At 36.4% G+C, this 22422-nt stretch overlaps 1 protein-coding gene and 1 long non-coding RNA gene across 14 annotated transcripts in view; one reads left to right on the top strand and one right to left on the bottom strand.

Moving 5' to 3' along the window:
- Positions 1–2: 2 nt before the first annotated feature.
- The window catches only part of HELQ (helicase, POLQ like), a 147334-nt gene continuing 124914 nt past the window's right edge, over positions 3–22422 (top strand). For 11 of the 13 annotated variants that reach the window (XR_008913009.1, XR_008913010.1, XR_008913008.1 and 8 more), the window contains exons 1-6: positions 3–449; positions 8019–8721; positions 12291–12469; positions 15306–15506; positions 16419–16491; positions 19473–19570. Coding sequence is in view for 4 of the 13 variants with exons in the window: in XM_056803203.1 (XP_056659181.1) it covers positions 273–449; positions 8019–8721; positions 12291–12469; positions 15306–15506; positions 16419–16491; positions 19473–19570 (1431 nt within the window). In the remaining 9 variants the exon portion in view is untranslated. Of the gene's footprint in view, positions 450–5503; positions 6060–8018; positions 8722–12290; positions 12470–15305; positions 15507–16418; positions 16492–19472; positions 19571–22422 lie in introns of those variants that run through there. The other 2 variants (XR_008913013.1, XM_016423055.2) reach the window with 2 other exon arrangements.
- The window catches only part of LOC130455110 (uncharacterized), a 28299-nt gene continuing 21378 nt past the window's right edge, over positions 15502–22422 (bottom strand). Inside the window, exons 3-4 of the long non-coding RNA XR_008913016.1 lie at positions 16827–17017; positions 15502–16201 (exon numbers count right to left, since the gene is read on the bottom strand). This is a non-coding gene — a long non-coding RNA (uncharacterized LOC130455110). The remainder of the gene's footprint in view (positions 16202–16826; positions 17018–22422) is intronic.

Raw genomic sequence — 22422 nt, 5'->3', positions numbered from 1 at the left:
AGTCTAAGACCGGACGTAATTGTTCTAAGGAGGAGCCGATCGGCCGGGGCGCGAATTGATGACGTAATTAATCTATGCCAATTCAGAATTCACCCCAGCCCCTGCTCCAGGCTAAAGAGATTAAACTGAAAGGTTTCTGAGCATGCGTGGGTTTTGGCCACGACCGGCGGTTTGTAGTTGTTAAGATTTCTTGTGGGAGTGAGTCCCACCCTTGAGCTTCCTCTGGAGCGGAGCTAACCCCCGCCCGGAGCCCCGTGGTCGTAGCTCAGGATATGGAGGGCTCCGGCTCTGGCATTCGTAGACGGGTATCTATCCGCAAGAGGCGCCGCCGTAGCTTGGGGGAGACTGCGGCCACTGGTCGGCTGGAACCGGGCGAGGATGATGACGACGACGAAGAGGAGGCGACCGAGGGCAGGAGGCGACGCAGCGAGAGCCCGGAGCCCCCCGAGGTAGGGAGCCCCGGCAGAGCACCGCCCCTTTCTCCCCTTTTCCCTCTGTTATCTGGGGCTGTAAGCCTTGTCCTCTCCTACCATCACCCGCAGATGTTTCACTTCCATCTTCGTGAACTCTGCTTCAAGCTACTGTGATTTCACTTCTCTACCTTGAAGCCCCAAACCCCATTCTTCATACCCGCCATGACCTCCAGTCCCTCAGGCCTTCTGGGCGCCATCCCTGGGGGAAGGGGGCGTGAAATAAGAGTCCTTCAGAGACTGCTTTTCCAGTCTCTCCACCACACTTTTCTGTCCAGTGACAATGTCCAGAACACTCCATCTCCCACCTCTAGGCATTTTCTCTGGCTCTCCCTCTTGCCAGGAATGTTTTACTTCCTTGTCTTTGCTCCTTGGCATCCTTCAAAGCCTCCTTGGCTTTCCTTCCTCCCAGCCAATATTTCACCATGGACAGGAAGCCTTTCCTGACTCTTCTTAATTCTAATTCCCTCTGCTGCTTATTTTTAGTTTATTCTGTACGTAGTTTGTTGTAAAAAGCTATTTGCATGTTGTCTTTCCCTAGTTAGATTGTGAGCTCCTTAGGGAAAAGAACTGCCTTTCGCCTGCCTCAGCGCTTAGAGGTATTTATCAAATATTTATTGACTTTCTTTTAAATCTTTAAGATTGCCCCCTAAATCAGTGGTTCTTAGCTATTTTTGTGTATTGAATTTCTTCGGTTCTTAGATGGCACAATGGAGATAGAGTGCTGGACCTGGAGTCAGAAATACTTCAGTTAAAATCCAGTCTCAAACACAAACTCTATCTACCTTACTTTCCTCATACATAAAATTCGAAGAAATATACTGAGTAATAACTTAACATCTACCTGCAGAGTGGTTGTAAGGATAAAATAAGAATATGCTAATTAGGAGTGGCTGGCCCTGCTGGGCCAGAAGTCTGGAAGACTTCTTCCTGAGTTTAAATCTGGCATCAGTCACTTACTAGCTGTATGGCCTTGGGCAAATCATTTAAATCCGTTTGCCTCCGTTTCTTCTTCTGCAAGATGAGCTGGAAAAGAAAAGGGCAAACCTTTCAAGTATCTTCACCTAGAAAATCCCAAATGAAATTCTGAAGAGTCTGATATGATTCAATAACAACAACAAAAGTGCTAGTTATTGCTATTATTATTTGGTAATTTGGTAAAGCATCAGAACAGTGTTTTTAAATGGATAAAATAAAATACATAGGATTACTAAGGAAACCAGTATATTAAAATAGAATTTAAAAAATTATTAATTCAAGAACCTCAAGTTAAGAATCCTCCACTAATGTCCCTTCCAGGCCCAAATATGCCCCCTATCACTTCATGTATTATAGATATATTGGGAATTATGATTAGGTAACAAAGAACTGCCTTCATTACCCGGCCACCTTTTTATCTAAATACTGATAAAGACTTTCCCATTCCCAGTAATCACAATTACCTCTTAGTCTGCCTTTCATTCCAAGTGTTGTTTGGGTGACCAAAACTCAACATTTGTAGCCTCCAGGTTGTACTGAAAGAAATACAGTTCTGTCCCTATCACTTACTTATTTGTGCCTATAAACAAATCTCTTAGTGTTCTAGGCAACTTTTCTGAGACTATGAGTTGCAGAAAAGGTGTCTACCAGAATTGGTAACAGTAATTTCTTTTCCTAGAGATTCTCATACTAATGAAATCAAAAGTACAGGCCCTATTCCTTATTTTCATTTAAAATAAATTTTTATCAATCTTTTGTTTTTGACATCAGAATTTCACCCAGGATCTCCTCCTAAAGAGTGATCCCATAAAATAAACAATCTCTTCCAAAAGAAAAGAGCAAATCAAAACAATACATTGAAGATGTCTACAAACATATGTACTGCACCACACCAGTGAGCCTCCCTTCCCACCCTTTTAGAAGTGTGCCTTGGGATTGTCTTCTAAGCTCTCTTCTTCAGGGTCTTGCTTATTCTTTTTCATTTCGCAATACTTCATATTATTTTGTGGTTCTTAACATTTACGTTGTTTTAACATTTTTTTGAGAACATTCTTTGATTGTATATATTTTTTTTGCCTCTACTTGCCTTACTCTGTATCATATCCTGTAAATTTTTCCTTGCTTCTCTGTATTCCTCATATTTGTGGCATTTTTTTACAGTACAGTAAATGTTCTATTATCCCAATGACCTTTGAAAAGTACTACTACAAATATTTTTGTGTATATGGAGACTTTGTTCTTACCAATGAGCTGAGTATGGTATACAGTGCTAGTGGAATTTCTGAGTTAAAAGGTATGGGTACTTTAGTAATTTTATTTGCATAATTCCAAATTGCGCTTTTCAGAATGATTGTACCAATTCATAACTTCAATAATGTACTTCCCACAACCCTTCCAATGTTGAACTCTATCTTTTGTCACCATTGCCAATTTTCTGATTATGAGGTGAATGAGAACACAGGGTTGTTTTGATTTATATGACTAGTGACTAACAGCATTTTTTCAAATGGTGGTTAGTAGTTTGCAATTTTTTTGAGAACATCCTTTGACTGTTTATCTATTGAAATATAGGGAAATGACTTTTGATTTGTTTTTTATATATCTTGGATACCAAGCCCTTATCCGAGGAGTCTGATTGATAGAAGGTTTATATGAGATGCGTTAATTTTGTTCAAAATTTTCAGTTTTTGTAATCAACTATTTTTCTTTCATAATTGCTTCCATCTCTTGGTTATTAATGCATCTAAGTATTCTTGAATGAAGTAAAAAGTAGATAAATTTTACTCTTTTTAATGTCAGGATATTTAATATTAAGGTATCCATTTGGAACTTATTTTGGAATACAGCATGAGAAATTGGTCTATGCCAGACTGATTTTGAATATAATGAAATAATATTGTACCATAAGAATGATAGAATATACTTGCCTATTTTCCCAAGAGTTTATTTTTTAATAAAATACTGAATTATTTCCTAATTCATGTTTTCCAATTTACTGGGCACCTGATTATTGAGTTCCATTGTTTCTGATTCTACTTTGTCCATCACTTACATTGATTCTTCCCCGCCCCAATATAAAATAGTTTTGATAATTGCTGCTTTATAATGTAGGAGGTCTGGAATTAGTCCTCAATATTTTGCCCCTTTTTTTTCTCCAAATGAATTTTGCCATTCATTTACAGTACTGTAAAGTATTTCTTTGATAGTTTGATTGGCATAGCATTAAGACTTTCATTAAGACTTTCGTAACATTGTCATTTTATTACATATGACACAGCCCAGGTATGACCATGAACTATTTTTGAAGCTAGTTAAATTGTTCTTTATTTCATTAAGGTACACTTTGTAATATAATCTGTACACATATTCTATGTGCTTCTTGGATTTTTGTTGTTATGTAAATATGCTGTTGATTTTTTGTGGCTTTATTTTGTGAATTACATTATCCTGGGATTTCCTAATGACATCATGCTGTCAGTAAACCAGAATAGTTTAATCTCCTATACTCTTCTCCTTATTTTTGTCTCAGGGCTATTTTGCTAGTATTTTGAGAAGACATCTGTTCCCTTAGTTTGACTATGAAACAGATCACAGTCTTTTAATAAAAATTAATCCTGGCATTTAAAAAATTAATCAGATCTTGTCATCTGTAGACTTTTGAAGGGTTTTACTCTCTATTGGAACAAATGTGGCAAATTCCCTGGCGCAAACTATAAATGGCACTAGAGAGCAAGTAAGGTTTTTTTTTTTTTTATCCTGCCAGCTCTTCACACTGCAGAGTATTTTCCTTTTTTCCCTTTAGTTCTAATAGAAGAACTTTCCTCCTCATCAGGTCAGCAGAAATTGCCTGCTGTGTTACTGTCAGTCTCTCAGTTCCCTTAACTTTTGGCATCTCTCCTACCAAGAGATTCTCTAATCTCATGCCTGTTCTCAACTTTGGCTGATTTTTTAACTCTCTCCCCCAGGTGCCATCTTTAATTTAAATTGAGAGCTCAAATCTACATTTCCATTATACAGGAAACAATTTGTTATATTAATGTTTCTAGTTCCAAAACAGTTCTTTGATTCCAAGTTTCCCAGATTCTAAAAAGGCCTATGTAAATTATTTATTAGAAAAGAATCTTCTATAGCCTCGAGGAAGCTTGGTTATGGCATACTGGATAGAAATGCTAGGCCTGGAAACTCAAGTTCAAAAATGGTCTTTGAAATTTATTGGACAAATAATTCTTTCCTTCAATTTTGAAATGGGGATGATAATAATAATACCTAGCTCACAGAGTTGTTGTGAAGATTAAATGAGATAGTATTTGTAAAGTGTTTATTAGCATATGTTGTTCAGTTGTTTCAATCAGTCAGATCCTACTCTTCATGACATCATTTGGGGTTTTCTTGGCAGGAGCACTGAAGCCATTCCTTCTCCAGCTCATTTTATACCTGAGAATACTGAGGCAAATAGGGTTAAGTCATTTGCCCAAGGTCTCAGTCTCTGTCCATCCGTCCGTCTGTCTGTCTCTCTCTGTCTCTCTGTGGGTGTCTCTCTGTCTCTCTCTCTCTCTCTCTTTCTCTCTCTCTCTCTCTCTTTCTTTCTCTCTCTCTCTCTCTCTCTCACTCTCACTCTCCCTCTCCCTCTCCCCCTCCCTATCTCTATCATAACATTCATGTCTGAGGCTGTATTTGAAATGAAGTCTTCCTGCTTCTAGTCCCTGTGCTCTATCCCCTGAGCCACCTACCTACCCACTTAGCACATGGTGTGCTTTATAAAGGCTTTTTTCTCCCTCTCCCATCATTCATGACTTTTGTCTCATGAAGGGACTATTTTTTTCTCAAGGTCTTTTTAGTACCTTTAACTGAAAAGCTGCTTACAACTATTTGTTTTCAATTCTTACAACTATTTGTTTTCTCCTCAGGTTGCTTTTCTGATTGTTTCAAACACCAGTACTCCTTTTCTGCTTTTTTTTTTCTTTTTTAAACCCTTACTTCCTATCTTAGTAACAACTCAAAGACAGAAGGGCAAGGGCTAGGCAAACAGCTGGTTAGTGTAGATTTGTTCTCAGATCCTCCAACTCCAGGTCTGGTACTTTATATACATTGTGCCCCCTAGTTGCCCCTTCTGCCCCTTTCAATAGATAAATGTCTGCTAAATTAAAGGATGCTACCTAATAACTAAATTTCATTCTTGGTGGAAAGCCTTGGAACAGTTTTCCAAGCAGATCGTGTACTTTTTGAAGACTAGTATAAGAACTAAATAAAAGGAAGCTAGCTCATCAGTAATTCTTAGTTTGGCAACTGGATAATGAATCTTCAGCTATAGACAATCCTTCAATTGTTCTCCCTCAATGTGTATGATTATAGTATTCATAAATGTAATTTTTAACTTCTCAGATATGAACAGAACATTACTTATAGATTCCTGTGTTTCTTAATAAGTACATTTCCTGAATATAACCGACCATTTTGCTAATTTTATTGCAGACATAATAGAAACAACTTGGATTTGGTAACTACAAGAAAATAGCACTGAAGTTGGGTGTCAGCAAATAAATATCCAGGACTGTTTTTTGTATTTAAAAATACACAGAGCAATTATACTTAAGGAAATAACATTGTTTGGTATGTACACAGGACATTGAAAATCATCTTTTATACTCCTGGTCATTTTTTTACATTTCATTTTTCATAGATCTTGTCTATTGAATACAAGTTTCAATTTTTAAAGGAGAGTAGTGCTTTTAAATCAGGTTAGAATTCCTTCCCAAGCTGGAAATGTTTATATCTAAAATTAATAAATTTGTGTTGTTCTTTCTCTGCTAATGACTAAGTAATTTTATTCATCTATATCCAAATTAAATCTCATTTTGTTAATTTTCCATTTTGTTTTATTATAAATTAATAAGCCTTTATTACCCATTACTACTTTCCATGGTATAGTTTAGTCTTTTAAATGTGATTTTTTTTTTCTTTTGCATTTGTGTAACGTATGCTTAAATAAAAACAAACAACTCCACAAAATCTAACTATAGGGTCTCTGTGACATTTGTCTATCAACTACCTTTTCCTTTGTGAGAAGAATTCAGGGAATTTTCAGTGTATTTCACAACTTTAAAAATTAATCAGTTTTACTGTATATATGAAACTTTTGTGAGAGAAGGCCTTTTGTTTCTGGTCAGAATTATCATATTTTACTGAAAAATTTCCAGACAATTCATTTTGAAGGCCTGGTTTTCCTTTCTCAGTTTTTGATTCTCCTTTTTCAATTAGCCCATTTCTTCTTGCATTACTTCCCTTTCTTTTTGCTTCACTTTCATTTCTTCTTGCATTATTTTCCTTTCTTCTTGCATCACTTTCATGTCTCTTCCCCACTTTTCCTCTACCTCTCTTAATTAGTTTTTAAAGTCTTTTTTGAACTCTTCCAGACTGTGTCCAGTCCATATTTTTCTTTTGGATTTTACCTATGTTTCCTTTGTTTTCGCTGTCCCCTTCTGTGCCTGTACTTGCTCTTTGTCTCCATAATAAATCCTTAGAGTTAGGTGCTTTTTTGGTTGTTTACTCATTTTCCCCATTTTAAAATAGGTAGGCTCTGTTTTCTGGAAAGTTGGGGTACCCTCTTAAACTTCAATCCTTGATGCTGTTTTCAGCTTATTTTCTTGGTTATTACTAGTTTACCAGATGGTCAGAGGACTGAGAGCTCTGATAGTCCCCCCCCTCCCCCATGTTGGTTAGATGTTGCTAGTTTAAAGACTTTCCTCAGGCTTGGGTGTAAGCTTTTGCACTTGGTCAGGTCTAGGGCTGATCAAATTCTAGCCCAGGTTTAGGTTCAATTTTCTTTTTTTTTTTTTATTTCTAGGTGTTCTTGATTCAATCAGGCACACTTCTGATTGGCCTGTCCTGGAGCTCTACCCTTAGTTTTGGGCAAAAAGATCCTGGGGAGGCTCTCCCAGAGGACTGTCTCTTCACCCCAAACTGTGGATTATGTCCTCATCCCAATCCCAGACTGGGATTTATGGCTTCACTCTGGACCCACTGGTTCAGTCCCCTTCAGCCCAGATTGCCCTGAGCTGGGACTCTGGACTTCTCCACAGGTTTGAAATTTCAAGGGGTGGCAATTGGCTTGGACCACTACTTGCCCTAGCAGAACAGGGTCTGCCAGCTAGACAGTGTTTAAGCTCAGAACCTGTGAGAGCAGGTGTGTGGAGGTGTGGTTTGCTCCTGGCTTGCTCTTCACTCTCTACTATGCCTCCTGCCAGCTTAGATATCCTCTCACCCCAGTTCCCCAGATGGTCTCTGCCTACCTTTTAGGTTTCTCCTCTTTTGCAGGTTGTTTCACTGTGTCTCTTTGTTGCTTCCTTTGCTTCTGTATTTGTTTTGTGTTGATATTTTACTCTTGGTCAGAGAGGATTTTTGTGGTGAAATGGCAGTGCCCTCTAATTACTCCTCCATCTTGGCTACACCCCCACAGTCTTCCAGACAGTTTAAAACTATTCATTTTTATATCTGTCACTTCTTTAGGCTAATACATACTATTTATAAATGTTGCTTTAACATTGATAAATGCTTTTGTTTTCTTTCTAGTATGATGGCAGTGAAGAGGACATGTTTGGTGGTTATGACAGTTTTACTGAAAACTCTTTTTTAACTCATGTAGATGATTTAGAACAAAAATATATGCAGCCTCTTGATCGTGGAATAATTACCACACAACCTGCTTTTGAAAAACTTTGTTCAAGAAGTACAGAGACCAGAGAATTTGATATTATTGCTACTAACAGTAACTTGGTTGAAGTTAAAACACTGGATTCTCCAGAGACTTTGAATTTGCAAGAAAATATGACCATCAAACCTGGAGATGACCTTTTAGATGATGTACCATGCTCACAGGCTTTATATTTTGAAGAAACAAAGAACTCTTCAAGTGATTCGAATTGCCAGTCTGCTAAAGAAAGTTATCCTCTATATTCATACCAAACTTTGAATGATATATCTATGGAACAAACCCAGCAAAAGAAAAATTCATCTCCTAAAAGCACAGAATCTGATATGAATAGGAGAAGAAGCCTCAAAGATCATTTGAAAAGTGCCATGACAGGAAATGCCAAAGCCCAGACGCCTAAGTTTTCTAAGAGGAATCAACTGAAAGAAGCTATCCTATCTGAAGAGATTAATGTTGCTAAAAAAACAATTGAATCTTCTTCTGATGACCTAGGTCCTTTTTATTCATTACCCAGTAAAGTTAGAGACTTGTTTGTGCAATTCAAGGGGATTAAAAAATTATATGGTAAGGCCATTTTTTCTTTTTGAGTGGTATTTAAATTTTTATAGTCCTTAAATCACATTTTACTCTTCTTGTCCTAAATAATGTATGTTTGTAATCCATCATTGGCTTCATGGGCAGCCTACATTGATTTCTCCTTTCTTTAGAATTGTTACAGCATTCCTAAGTGATACCATACATATAGCTTAGCATTTGATTTGTATAAGTCCTGTCTCCTCAATTCTCTAAGACTATAAAGTGAAGAAGTTTCTTAGACATCATTCAGTTTCTGAGATCCCTGATCTAATCACTCTTTTTCCAACTATTATCTTCCTCTTGTTGCCACAGCTCAGTTGTCAGGGGTTACTATGTCATTTACCTTTGGGACCAGGCAGAGGGTATCATTCTTTCTTCTGCCTTTTAGTTATAGATGTTAATATGTGGCACATTGATAGCAGCACATGATATACATATGATCTCTCAAACTTTTTTTTAAGTAATAAAATGGAACCTATATAGCAACTATATTACTAACAATTACCTTTACCTTGTAGCAGTTTTAATTATGTTAAGTGTGTTGGTTAGATATAGATAAGTGTATAACTTCTTTGTATGTTCTACCCTGTTGAAAATATGTGCTGGGATTTTTGCAAAGGGAAGACTATAAATTACTTTATTAAGACTTTGGAATGGGACATTTAATTTCATTTTAAAATAAATCTATTTTACATTCACTTATAATATATCCTCCACCAACCAACCCCATCCCTAGTACCACCAGTAAACAACAAAAGCAAAACCTGGATAAAATTCTCATTATAAACCTAGGCCACCAAAATTAATTCCCATATTGGCCATGCATGCCCCAAAATGTATTTAATGTTTTCCTACATTTTATATTAATCCCCTCTAGGGTAAAAGTGTTTCATCTTAATTATTTTAGAATCCATAGGGATCAGAGGTCTAAAATATTTCAAAATCACCCTTCTCTATAATTTTGTTCTTATTGTAAAAAATTGTTCTTCTAGTTTGTTCACTTCATTCTAAGTTCATAAGGTTCTTCCCAAACATTTCCCAAGTATAAGGAGTATAGTCCCTTAAGATCCCATTTTGGGTTGCTATGAAAAGAGCTATTTGCAACATTTTTGCACACGTGGGTCACTTTTTCCTCCTCCTTTGATCTCTTGTGGATCATTGGTTGTTGTCCTTTGGTATCAGAGGGGACCAAAATTGCATCAAGTGATGTCTTTTGACTTGTGTATGATTTGGATTTAAGTGCAGCAGAATTACACTCTTTCTGAGTGCATCAAGGTCCAGTGGCAAGACAAAAGTCAAGACAGCTGGTGATAGCCAGAATATATCAAGCTGTAAGTTATCCACAGTGCCCACTTCTGTCACTTGAATGGCCACTGGAACAAATTGTTCTTATCTGCCCTTTCCAACAGGGTAGATAGATAGATACCCCACTCCCCAATTCACCAACTAATTTGAAGCACCCTCAACCTGGGTTAGCCTATCTGCTGAGAGCAGAGTGTGGCTGCTGTGAATACTACAGCTTTTTGGAGCCACAAATGAGAGCTGGATGGCAGGAGGCAAAGGAGGAAAGTAGACCTGAAAAGGGCTCAGCAAACCAATGTAGCAGGGTCAAAGGGTATGCACATTGTAGCATTTTTTGGGATAAAGTTCCAAATAGCTTTACAGACTAGTAGGGGAAATTCACAACTCCTTCAGTAGTTCACTAGTATGCTTGCTTTCCCTCAGCCCTGCTAACATTTGTCATTTTCCTTTTTTGTCATCTTTGCCAATTTGATGGATATGTGATAGAACCATGAGTTTGTTCTGATTTGCTTTTTTCCAATTATTAATGATTTAGAATTTTTAATGGTCAACTAATAGATTAAATTCCTTTTAAAAACTTCCTAAATCCTAAAACAATTCATTTTCTTAATTAATTTGAAACTGTTTAGTGTACATATTCACATAGACCTTTAATTTGCTTTACCTTTTTTTATCTTTTATCCCCAATCTCATGTATTGAATACACTATAATATTTCAAACAATTGTGATTTTTACTGCTACACATGCTCTATTATCTGAGACTACTCCATAACTTTGTACATGGTCTTTGAGAATTTCTCTTATGAAAAATTCATTCATCTATCACCAAGTCGAGTCAACAAATGTCTGTTAGGTTTAAGGCATTCTGCTGGGATCCAGAGATGCAAGGAAAAGCAAAAAACAACCCCTGTTAGTAAATAGTGGAAGAAAATATGTTAGTCAACTATATACAAACAAGATATAGGAAGGATGAGTTTGAAATAATCTTAAATGGAAGATTCTAGTCTTCCTCTAATGGGAATGAGGAAAGACTTCTTTAGGGGTTGGAGTCTTAGTGTTAAACTAAAGGAACCCAAGAGGCAGAAATGAGGGACAGAGTTTCAGGCACAGGAGATAGCCAATGAAAATGTAATCAAGAGATTAGAGCTTGTGTGAGAAACAACAAAGAAGCCAGTGTCACTGAATTGCAAAGGACTTAGGAGAAAAGTAAGGTACATGAAGACTGGAAAATGGGAAAGGGCTAGTCTATGAAGTACCTAAAAGCCAGAGGATTTTGTATTTGATGATAATGGGAGTTACTGGAGCTTAACTACTTAGTTGGCATAGTCAAACCTGCAATTTAGGAAAGCCAATTTGATACCTGAATAGTAGATGGGCTGGAATGGGGAGAGACTTGAGGCAGGGAGACTTATCTATAAGGTTTTGGCAATAGGCTAGGCTAGAGAAGATGAGGGACTCTAAGAGAGTGGTAGGAAGGTCAAGGGAGAAAAGAGGGCATATGCAAAATGTGCCATTTATAATAGAGTGAATCTGAAAGGGGAGGTGAGGAATAAGGAGTTAAGGATGATACCTTGCTACAAACTAGGAGAATCGTGGTGCTTTCCATAGGAATAGGCAAGTTAAGAAGAGGGGAGAATTTGTCGGAAAAGATAAGTTGAGTTTTGGCTATATTGAATGTAATATGCCTATGAGAAATCCAGTTTGAGATATTTACTAGGCAATTATAATTGTGAAACTATAGGTCAGAACAGAAGTTAGTATGGATAGAGAAACATCTGAGAGTCTTCTGCATAGAGGTGATGATGGAACCCTTAGTTGTGATAAGATGACTAAGTGGAATAGTGTAAAGGGAGAAGAGGAGGGGGGAAAAAAAAACCCAGTTCAGCTTGAACTCCAAAACCTGCCAGTTTAAGGCCTGTTTTGACTTCACTTCACTGGCATTCCATGACAAGCCATCAGAATAAGACTTTAATATAAGCCTCATATAGTGTAAGTTTAATAAATGTTTCTTCAAACAAAAAGAATAGATAGTAGGGATATAAAATTCAACCCAGCTAAGGTTAAAATATGAATCAATTATTTCACTTAATAATGTCCTATATTGAACATATTGATGAGAATTTATACTCTTTTTACTGTCTTAATAGAAAAGTTGTCATATTGGATTTTAGATGGTCTCCACTTAAGAAGAAAATTACTTTGAGATAGATTGATATATAGAAAAGTAATTCCCTTACTATTTTCAATTCTACAGATTGGCAACATACTTGTTTAACATTAACATGTCTACAGCAGAGAAAGAATTTAATATATTCACTGCCAACCAGTGGTGGGAAAACTCTTGTAGCTGAGATTTTAATGCTTCAAGAATTGCTCTGTAGGCAGAAGAATGTCTTGATGATTCTACCTTATGTAGCTATTGTCCAAGAAAAGGTAGGATAATGTTTTTTCTCCTAATAAATATTGATTATTAGTATTTATTCTCATAGTAATAGTAGAAATTAGGCTTATGTCGTCTCATATATGTAATGTTTTACTGACTGATAAGACAAAATATTGGTGTCTTAGTTCATTTCTTTTTCACTTTGAAATGTGTTGTTACCAGTTTTAGAAAGTATGAAAGCAGGCTTGGAGTTTTCAGAAAAATTTGTAGTTTATATATAGGTATGCCCAATCCTTTTGGTTCTATGGAAAAATTGTTCTAGATGGAACATGTTGAGGGTGAGGTGCAAGTCCCTAGGAACTTATAAACTTATAAATAGAGGACCTTTTCCTGGACTACCAAAATTAGATTGCAGAGATTTAAAATCAATATTCACAAATAGAACTATGTCTAAACCCTGGGACAAATTCAGCTGAACTAGAGATAGTAGAGATAACCTAAGATATATTACTCTGGTGCACAGTGGAAGTAAATTAGAGACAGAAGGCATGGCAGTTGGAGAACTGGGAGAATGTCCTACAGAGACAAGGGATTGATGTGGAGAAGACTATGAACCAGGTAAGGAATTTAATGGAGAGGAGGATAAGTGACCTTGAGCTCTTCTTTTTTTTTTAAACCCATTCCTTCTGTCTTGGAATCAATACTGCGTATTGGCTCCAAGGCAGAAGAGTAGTAAGGGCTAGGCAATGGGGGTCAAGTGACTTGCCCAGGGTCCCACAGCTGGGAAGTATCTGAGACCAGATTTGAACCTAGGCCTGGCTCTCAGGCCACTGAGCTACCCAGCTGCCCCCACCTTGAGCTCTTCTAAAGGTAACAGCAAAATGATCTAGACAGGAGGAGAAAGAAGTAAACTTTAAGGGAGGAGAGGTGATTCCTGAGTGATAGTAGCAGATAAAGGGGGGAGACTCTGAAGGTGGCCATGGGTATCAAGGAAGGTGCTTTGTATTGAGGAGAAAAAGGCCATCCTGGCAAAAAGGTGCTAAAGGATGTGGGAACTTCAGGAGAAAAATGGGATATCATTGAGTATCAGAAAATGGAAGGAATCCGAGAGAAATTAATTTAGGATCAGGGAAGAGGCAAAAGGGACCTTGTAGATCATCTTGTCCAGTTCTCTTGTCTTACAAATGAGGATATTTCGACCCAGAAATTCAGGCTAATTTGGTGCTTCAGATTCAGAATTGGAATGAAATTGTTATAAATGATCATAACAGTTAATAAAAAATAGTTTAGTCAGCTATAGCATGGAAAAAGTAATCAGTAAGATAAAGTACTGATTAAAATTAATTATACCTTCTCTGCCTTTTTTGGCCATGCTGGTGACAGTCCACTCTGAGGAAGAGCAATTCCTCTTGACCATAGCAGTGACAGCCCTAGTCTCCTGAGCCAGTTAGTCTCGTAACATTGTAATTATAACCCTAGCATATATGGCCTACATCATTCAAGACCACACATGGAATAAGAAGTAGAGCCAAGATTTGAACTCAGGTCCTCTGACTCTAAATCAGAGGGTTCCCCCCCCCCCCCACCACCACTGTAAAATAACAGAGGGCACAATGGAAAAGGACAGAATTATAAGAGGATGTTAGGATACTTTAGTCCCACTTCATCCTTTGCTGATCACTGTGGGTCCTATATACTATGAGTCTCCATGCCAGGTAACTCGTCCTAAGATAAGATAAAAGCAGTTTGCCCAGCAAAAAGGCATGAGAATCACTGGGCTCTTAAAGGGGATAGCTTTGACTTTTGTGGTGAGGGTTGGGTAGGGAGTCCAGTTAAATTGGCAACTACTACTGGGAGTTTGTAACTTCAGAGCTGAAAGGACTTTAGAGGTCCAGCTTTACTTCCTATTCTCCTGTACACTGGCTTAGTACAGTGCTTGCTTCTAGATACTTAATAAATGTATGTTGATTGATCTGCTAAAAAGACTCGGTCACCCCCATGCTATCTTAAATAGAATTGAGTTAGACTGCCTATACATCTAACATAGATATTTGAGTCAATTTTCTCTCTTTCCTCCCTGGGAATCTTTTATCTATTGATTTCAGATGAGCCTGGGATGTTTTTTTTTTTGTTTGTTTGTTTTAGAAAAAAATGTCCATTCCTGGGGATAGTACAGTTTCTTCCTGGACTATTAGCATTTGTAGTGCAAAGACCCCTAGGGGGTGTTCATTTGGCTAGATCTGAACCTTTCCTTCAGGAGCAAAGTCCTCTTCATTGATCTTCAAAGGATAGGAAACAATTGAATAGTGATCGAATTTGCACAAATTAGGCTAAAAGTTTAAAAGCTGTTATTTTTTCTTAGTTCTCTTTTTGTGAGCTGGAATCATTTAGTCCTGTTATATTTAATGCCTCTTTATTATAATAAGGCTGCTTATCCATGAATTCTTGCTGGGTTAATTAGTATCTCCTTGAAATCCTTCAACCAGGGTGAAAAACAAGAGCTTGACTTGTGTACCTAATTTGGTCTCAGAGGATTGGCCAAAGGACATTATAAGGAGCCTGAATTTAGAGTGGAGTTTGCTTGATGCCAAAAATTAAGCAATATTGTTAAAAAATACGTCTAAATAATTTATTTTGGAAAGTCAAAGTATCTTTTGTAAATTTAGTCTACTAAACTTTCTCTTAAAATGTAAACCAGATTCTATGTGGTTTCATAAACTTTCTCTTTATTTTGCAAAGACCATCATATTGTTTTCTTGGTGACCTTACTTAGGTAAATCTTATCTTTTCTGAGGTTGTTTTCAAACAATTTTAGTTTGTGTTTTGGTGAGAATATATACGAGTACTTACTTTTCTTAATTAACATTTTGAAGTCTATTGTTCTAGATTTCAAGCTTGTCAAGTTTCGGATTGGAGTTGGGTTTTCTTGTTGAAGAATATGCAGGAAGCAAAGGAAGATTTCCTCCAATTAAAAGAAGAGGAAAAAAATCTTTGTATATTGCTACTATTGAAAAGGGACATGGTCTGGTGAACTCATTAATCGAAGATGGAAGAATTAACGAATTGGGTCTAGTTGTCATAGATGAGGTTTGTTAATACTTTCCTAGCTTATTAATTCATTAATAATTTCAAAAATTATTTCCTTGAAGCTTCATGTAGATTTCTCCAGAAACACCACAATTAAAGAAAGTTCCAATTGGTCATTTATTCTTAATTTGCCCTTATTCTTAATTCATAATCCTCTCTGTTGGATTTGTATAGATTCCTTGCTAGACATTATGTAGATTATTTTTAGAAATATTCTTTTTTTCATTAATATGATAGTCCTTTCTACTTATATTCCTTTCCCCTTCCCCATCTGTTAATCTTCCCTTGTAACAAAGAATAACAGTTAAGCAAAACCAACTAATATAGTGAACTTACCTGACAGTGTATGCAACATTCCTCACCAAAGATAGACCACCGCCCACTTCACCCCCACCTCCAAGAAAAAACTCATATATTTTCTTAACTCTTTAGAACTAAGAATTGCCATTATTCAGTGGTGAACTTTGTTTTATTCTTTTAAGTTTTGTAATTTATAGAACTATATATTGTTTTCCTAGTTTTGCTTTACTTTATTATTGCATTATATAAGTCTTGTCACATTCCTCTAAATTCTTCAAGTTCATAATTTCTGTAGCACAATAGTATTCCATTATGTCCATGTACTGCAATTGGTTTAGCCATTCCCCAATCGATGGGCACATTCTTTGCAATCAGTTCTTTGTTAACCACAAAACCTATTGTTAGGAAAAAAGATGCCAAAGACTTAAAAGAAATACAATAAAAAATTCTGAGGAAAGGTCCCCAAGGTTTTATGGCCTTTAAAGGTTCTTAATTTCCTGCCCATAATGTACATACTAAAGTTTTAAGCTATGGCTATACGTTCCTTTTATGCAAATATTATAAAACTCATTTTATTATAAATACATTTAACTTTATTTTTTTGCTTCAAAGTTGCACATGATTGGTGAAGGAAGCCGAGGAGCTGTACTGGAAATTACCCTAGCAAAAATTCTTTATATGAGCAGTAAGTATTTTATGAATTGTGGTTACTCAGATGAATAGAAAATTTGTGTGTGTGTGTGTGTGTGTGTGTGTGTGTGTGTGTGTGTGTGTGTGTGTGTGTGTGTATACGTCCAAGAATCCCAACCCTGCCACTGACAAGCTGTGTGCCCATGGATAATACATAAATACTCCGTTTTCCAGTTTATAAAATTCACATTGTACAGTACATATATCCAGTACATATATTTGTTGTGAAGAGTAAGCCATTATTATTTAAGAAATAAAATAAATAAATTAACATTGTCTGGCAATGCCTATAAGGATAAGTAAGCTGCCTCACATGCCTGTCTGATGTACCTGTTAAGCAAATTCCTTCCAGTGCACAGAGCTCTCTTCTGTTCTGCTTTTTCACAGCTGACTTTGTTCTTCACTAGCCCAGTTATTTCCCAGCTGCCACTGCAGCTTTTCTCTATCATTTTGACTCATTGTCACTTTTCTTTGCTTTGACCATGTCTCATATTCTGTTGCTTCTTTAGTTTTTCTTCACTCTACCATAAAATAAAATTAGGCATTAGTTCAATTAGAAAATTTTGGAAGCAATTCATTGTATTCATCACATCATGTTGCTTTATAGCAGTAAAAAGTATTTTAAAAGCTTAGGAATCATAACAAGGATTATGACATGAATGTGAAACTATTAGGAATATGTCAGTATAATAAAACTAAGAAACTATAACAGCACTTCTTGCTTCACACTTAGGTATCACAAATTCATGAACACACCTGAAAAATAGCCTTAAGTCTATGGCATCTTGTTTCTGAAACAGTCATAGCAACAGGTTTGGGGAATAATAAACTTATATGCCTTTATGTGTTGTGTTCATTTATCACCACATTATGTTTTCACTGCTTTTAGAACTCATGTTATTCTCTAAAAGCAGTGTGTTTGCTATAAATGTAAATTACTTTTATTGCAGTATCTGACAGACAAAATTTAAAAAAAAAAGGAAAAAGGAAAAATTGATAGACTAACTCTAAAGCCACAGCACAAACCTAGAAATGTAAGGTCCAAACCAGTTTGCAATTTCCATATGTATTGTCAGATACACCTTTCCTTCTATGAACTAACTAATAATAAATAGCACATCAGGTCCTCAGTTCTTCCCTGTTGTTTTTTTTAATTGTCTGATGGAAAGGCTCTTTATTTAAAGAGATTGACTTTTAAAAGTAATTCTAGGTTTGAAATCCAGTTGAATGCTTATAGTTGTGAACATCTATCTCTCATGGTGCCTGGCACCTTTTAGGCATGTAATAAATTCTCAGTGAATGAGCTAACAAATGCCGTATGTGTGATCTTTGCATAACTGAAACATGAGATAAAAAGAAATCGTGGTTGTTTTTTTAAACTGAACATTTGATAACTGACCACCTCTCTGGATCCTAGAAAATATTTCTGTTCTCAATGGAAAATATTATTGGAATTTGGTTATGAAAATTTTTTTTAAATCTACTTCTATGTAAATGACATTTTACTTTTTACAGAATTTTATACACAAAAAATGGACTAAAAATTGCATTTCTTAAAAAATTGAATCAAATTGGAAGTCCTGCACAATGGAAATACTTTTCCATGCAGTCTCTTTTGTAATAAAATTTCACATTCTGAATATTTGTCAAGGTGATCTTATAAAATATTCCATGACTAGATACAAACTCACCTTAAATTAACAGAATTAATGTTAATTAATACTTTTATAATTTTCTTGCCTTCTAGTATTATTTTCTCAATACAACCTAAATATAAAAATATGAGATTTTATTACAAAAGAGGACAAGTTGATCCATTATGAATGACTTTTAAGTCTGATTTCAAGTCTGAAAAGATGTAATTTTTCATGTTGCTCATTCCCAAATTTTCTGAAAAGTGGAACATTAAGAAAAGCTTTAGAGCAGATTGTGTTTGTAGAAATCCTCTAACTGGTTATAAGGAAGGATTCATGTCTTTTGAGAGTTAATCAGGGATTAGATTTGGCCATTAGCTCCAGCTTCTCTTCATGGTATAGGAGTTGAAAAGAGCCTTGACAACACTGAGTTCATCTACTAGGCACTCAACCATGTTCTTGAACCCAGCCTTTCACTAGAAAAGCCCGTGCAAAGAAATCTGAACCTTAGCCTGGTGTCTCATGGTCCCTGCCCACCTGATTCTGGTTAATTCCTTTTAGAGGTCACTTTTGATAATGTCATCACCAAAACCAACAGCAGGTTCATCCAAATGATTGTCGACAGCTTCTTGCTATTGTCATGGCTTTTCTTGCTTCTTTATGGCATTAGTAAGGTGTTCCACATTTAGGCATTGTGCATTTCAGTAGGGCTTAGCTGCATTGAACCTTACATACTTTGAAGGGAAATGCTTGTTACTAGTGACATAGACCTGCAGGGAGACGCCCTTAACCTAATCATTATGTATGCTCCACTTGCCAGACAACTTGATGTCAAAGAGCATCTCTTGTGTCCCATTCAGCTGTGTGTCATGTCACTTTGTGCGGGGCTTGTGGGTTCATGGCTGCCTTTGCTCTACACATTGTAACAGGAAAGGGCTACAATTAATTTATAAGGCTCTGAGACTATATATGTAAAGTACTGTGCAAGTTTTTAATGTTACATATTGATTTTGTTCATTGTAGCTATAAAGTGCGTTGCAATAACCTGTTATTAGGCCTGAGATATAAAAAAAAGTTATCAAGAAAAAGTTAAATTATATTTAATGTACTTGGCTTTAAAAAGCAAGAAATGTGAATGCATTGTGCTAAAATTTTCAATATTCATTTTGTTAAATGTTAAATGTTAAAATCTCAATCTAGATGATTAAAACATTCCCAAATTTTGTTTCTTCAAAAATCAGCCACATGGTGGTGCAACATAAAATGCCTTTTTAAACCCAGTTTGGCAATTTTTTTGCCTAAACATACTGAGTAATGTTTTTTCCCTCAATTTTTTTTCCAGAAACTACTCAAATTATTGGCATGAGTGCAACATTAAATAATGTTGAAGAATTACAAGAATTCCTGAAAGCAGAATATTATACTAGTAAATTTAGACCGGTATGTGTTAAAGTTTTAATTTTTTTTAAGGTTATTTATTTTTATTTATCTTTTTTTTAAACCCTTACCTTCAATTTTAGAATCAATATTGTGTATTGGTTCTAAGGCAAAAGAAGGGTAAGGGCCAGGAAATGGGGTTGCCCATGGTTACACAGCAAGTAAAAAAGTGACTTGCCCATGGTTACACAGCAAGCAAATGTCTGAGTCTAAATCTGAAGCCAGGACCTCCTATTTCTGAGCCTGGCTCTCAATCCACTGAGCCTCCTAGCTGCCCCTTATTTTTAAAAATATATATTTAATAGAATTTATTCCCAAGTATTTTAGCCTCTCCCTATAAAAAGATATAAAGGGGGAAACCCAGACCCAGAGTGGATAGAGTAGTTTCCACTCAGAGATCTCCCTGAATACCCAGCCATAATCTCTGGTATTCTCACCCCCATTAGTGAGAATGAAGCAGAATCACTTTCTCTCACTGGGCCAGTTGTGCAAATGCCTTGGAGACAATTTATTAAAACAAAAACAAAAACCAACAACCAGTATCTCTTTTATTATAAGAGGGGATACAAACTGAGGATTAGAACAAGGGGTCCCTAACTCTAAGGAATTTAGCTAGTTTCCCACAATCCTCTAAGTCTCTCAAAAGAGGGAGCCTTCTGGTCTTCCAGCTAACTTACCAGCTCCCTATTTCTATCTAGGTGTTTCCCAAAGCTGACTAAGCTGCCTATCTATGACCCTAAGTAGTTGATTAGATTTAGTTCAACAGCTGTCTCCAAAAACTGTTATGATTGATCTCAAACAGCTAAGTTCACTCCATGGGGTCTGACCCCTGAGATAAAACCTCAAAGCCAATCTGACAGGATTTTTAGATAAAAACCCTTCTGTAAAACACAGCAGGTATGATCAGATCCTTTTCTAGATCTTTCCCATCCAATGAGTACCTCCAAAGATCATTTAGGGCTTTACTCCTTTTCACAGTCAGATTGAGGTAGATAAGCTCCACAAGCCCTTCTTTCCTCCAACCTTCTGGACAGGAAGCACCCTACCTCCTATAGGAAGTCACTACTCTAGCAGATGTCACTTCTAAACTGTTCCTCTTCTGCCTTCTACCTGCTAAAATCCTTTCCCTTGAGTTTCTAATATGTGCCTTAGACAGCCTTCTACTTATCTTAAATCTTATCCTATCTCTTTCCTTTCCCCAATACACTTCCTTCCTTGAACCATAGAAGGTATCACCCAACAAAAAGATATGTTTTTGTTTCTTTCATGTTTCTGTTTTTCAGTTCATTCTCTGGAAGGTGGACATTAACAAGTTATTCTTCAAATACTAATTCTAGTTGTATATGATGTTCTCGTTCTACTCATTTTACTTTTCATTACTTAACTGGATCTTGCCAAGTTTTTTTTTTTAAATTAACCTACTCATTTCTTACAGCACAATAATATTCCATCACAATCATATACTTCAGTTTGTCCAAGTGTTCCCCGATTGATGTACATCCTCTCAATTTCCAGTTCTTTGTCATCACAAAGAGAGCTGCTATAAATATCTTGAAACATATAGGTTCTTTTCCTTTTTCTCTGATCTCCTTGGGAAACAGACCCAGCTGTGTCTGAAGATATACACAGTTTTATAACTCTGGGCTTAATTACAAATTGCTCTCCAAAACGGTTAGATAAATGTGCAATTCCACCAACAGTGTATTGGTGTTCCCATTTTTCCACATCCCCTCCAACATTTGTCATTTTACCCTTTTATCATTTTAGCCAATTTACTGTTCAAGATGATACCTCAACTGTTTTGATTTGCATTTCTTTAATCAGTAGTGATTTAGAGCCTTTTTCTGATTACCTACATGTGGTTTTGATTTCTTCATCCCAAAATTAACTGTTCATATTGTTTGACCACTTATCAATTGGGGATGGTTCTTATTCTTATAAACATGACAAATTTTTCTATATTTTTAAATATGAGACCTCTATTCAAGTAACTGTCTATAAAATTTTTTCCCCAATTTTCTGCTTTCTAATCATGGCTACATTAGTTTTACTTGAATGAAACCTTTTTAATTTAATATAATCAAAATTATCCATTTTAGATTTCACATTGCTCTCCATCTCTATTGTAGCATACCAGGCATGTTAGCATCTTGGAAGTATGGTTGATGTATTGATAGTATATCCTGTATATTCATTTACCAGACACATGGTCAGATCACTTAATGTTCATTGTATGGAAAGGGACATCCGAAGGACTAGCGCAAAGGGCTAGCAAATTCCTGGGCTTGGCGTTGACAGCCACAGTGTCCTGGCTCAGACTACATTCATTTACAAAGCACAGATTGGATTAATCTCCTCTTTGATTCCATCATTATCAATTCTACCAATGTAAAAACTTTTATCATGTCACGTATTCATTAATCACCTCCCACTTGACATTCCTAAAGTCCCCAATAAAGGCTGGGGAATATGTGGGAGCCTCCTCTTCTCTTACACCTCTTGCTCTCACAGCCCTTGCTCTTGCTCTTGCTCCTTGTACCTCTTAATCTTGCTATGGCCTATAATGGCCTCCTCATGTCTGACTGACTGACGCAGTGCAGCTGCCCCACATATCTCCCATTAATCTCTTAACCACCTGGTCCATGGGGGATATCCCGGAGTTCTCAGCTCCATGCATGTTCTCTTGTTTCTCATAATTTCTCCGCTTGCTGTATTTATCAATATGTGATCAAAAGAATGAGAAATATTTTGACTGACTCAACCATAAATTTGAATAGTTGTAATGCATAATTTCTCTTTCTAGAGAGGCATTAAGGAGCTCACTTCTCCCCACGTGTTTTAACTTGTGGTCTTGG

Source organism: Monodelphis domestica, chromosome 6 (genome assembly GCF_027887165.1).
Source record: "Monodelphis domestica isolate mMonDom1 chromosome 6, mMonDom1.pri, whole genome shotgun sequence".
Classification (NCBI taxonomy): Eukaryota; Metazoa; Chordata; class Mammalia; order Didelphimorphia; family Didelphidae; genus Monodelphis; species Monodelphis domestica.
This window is presented reverse-complemented; position numbering and strand designations above follow the sequence as displayed.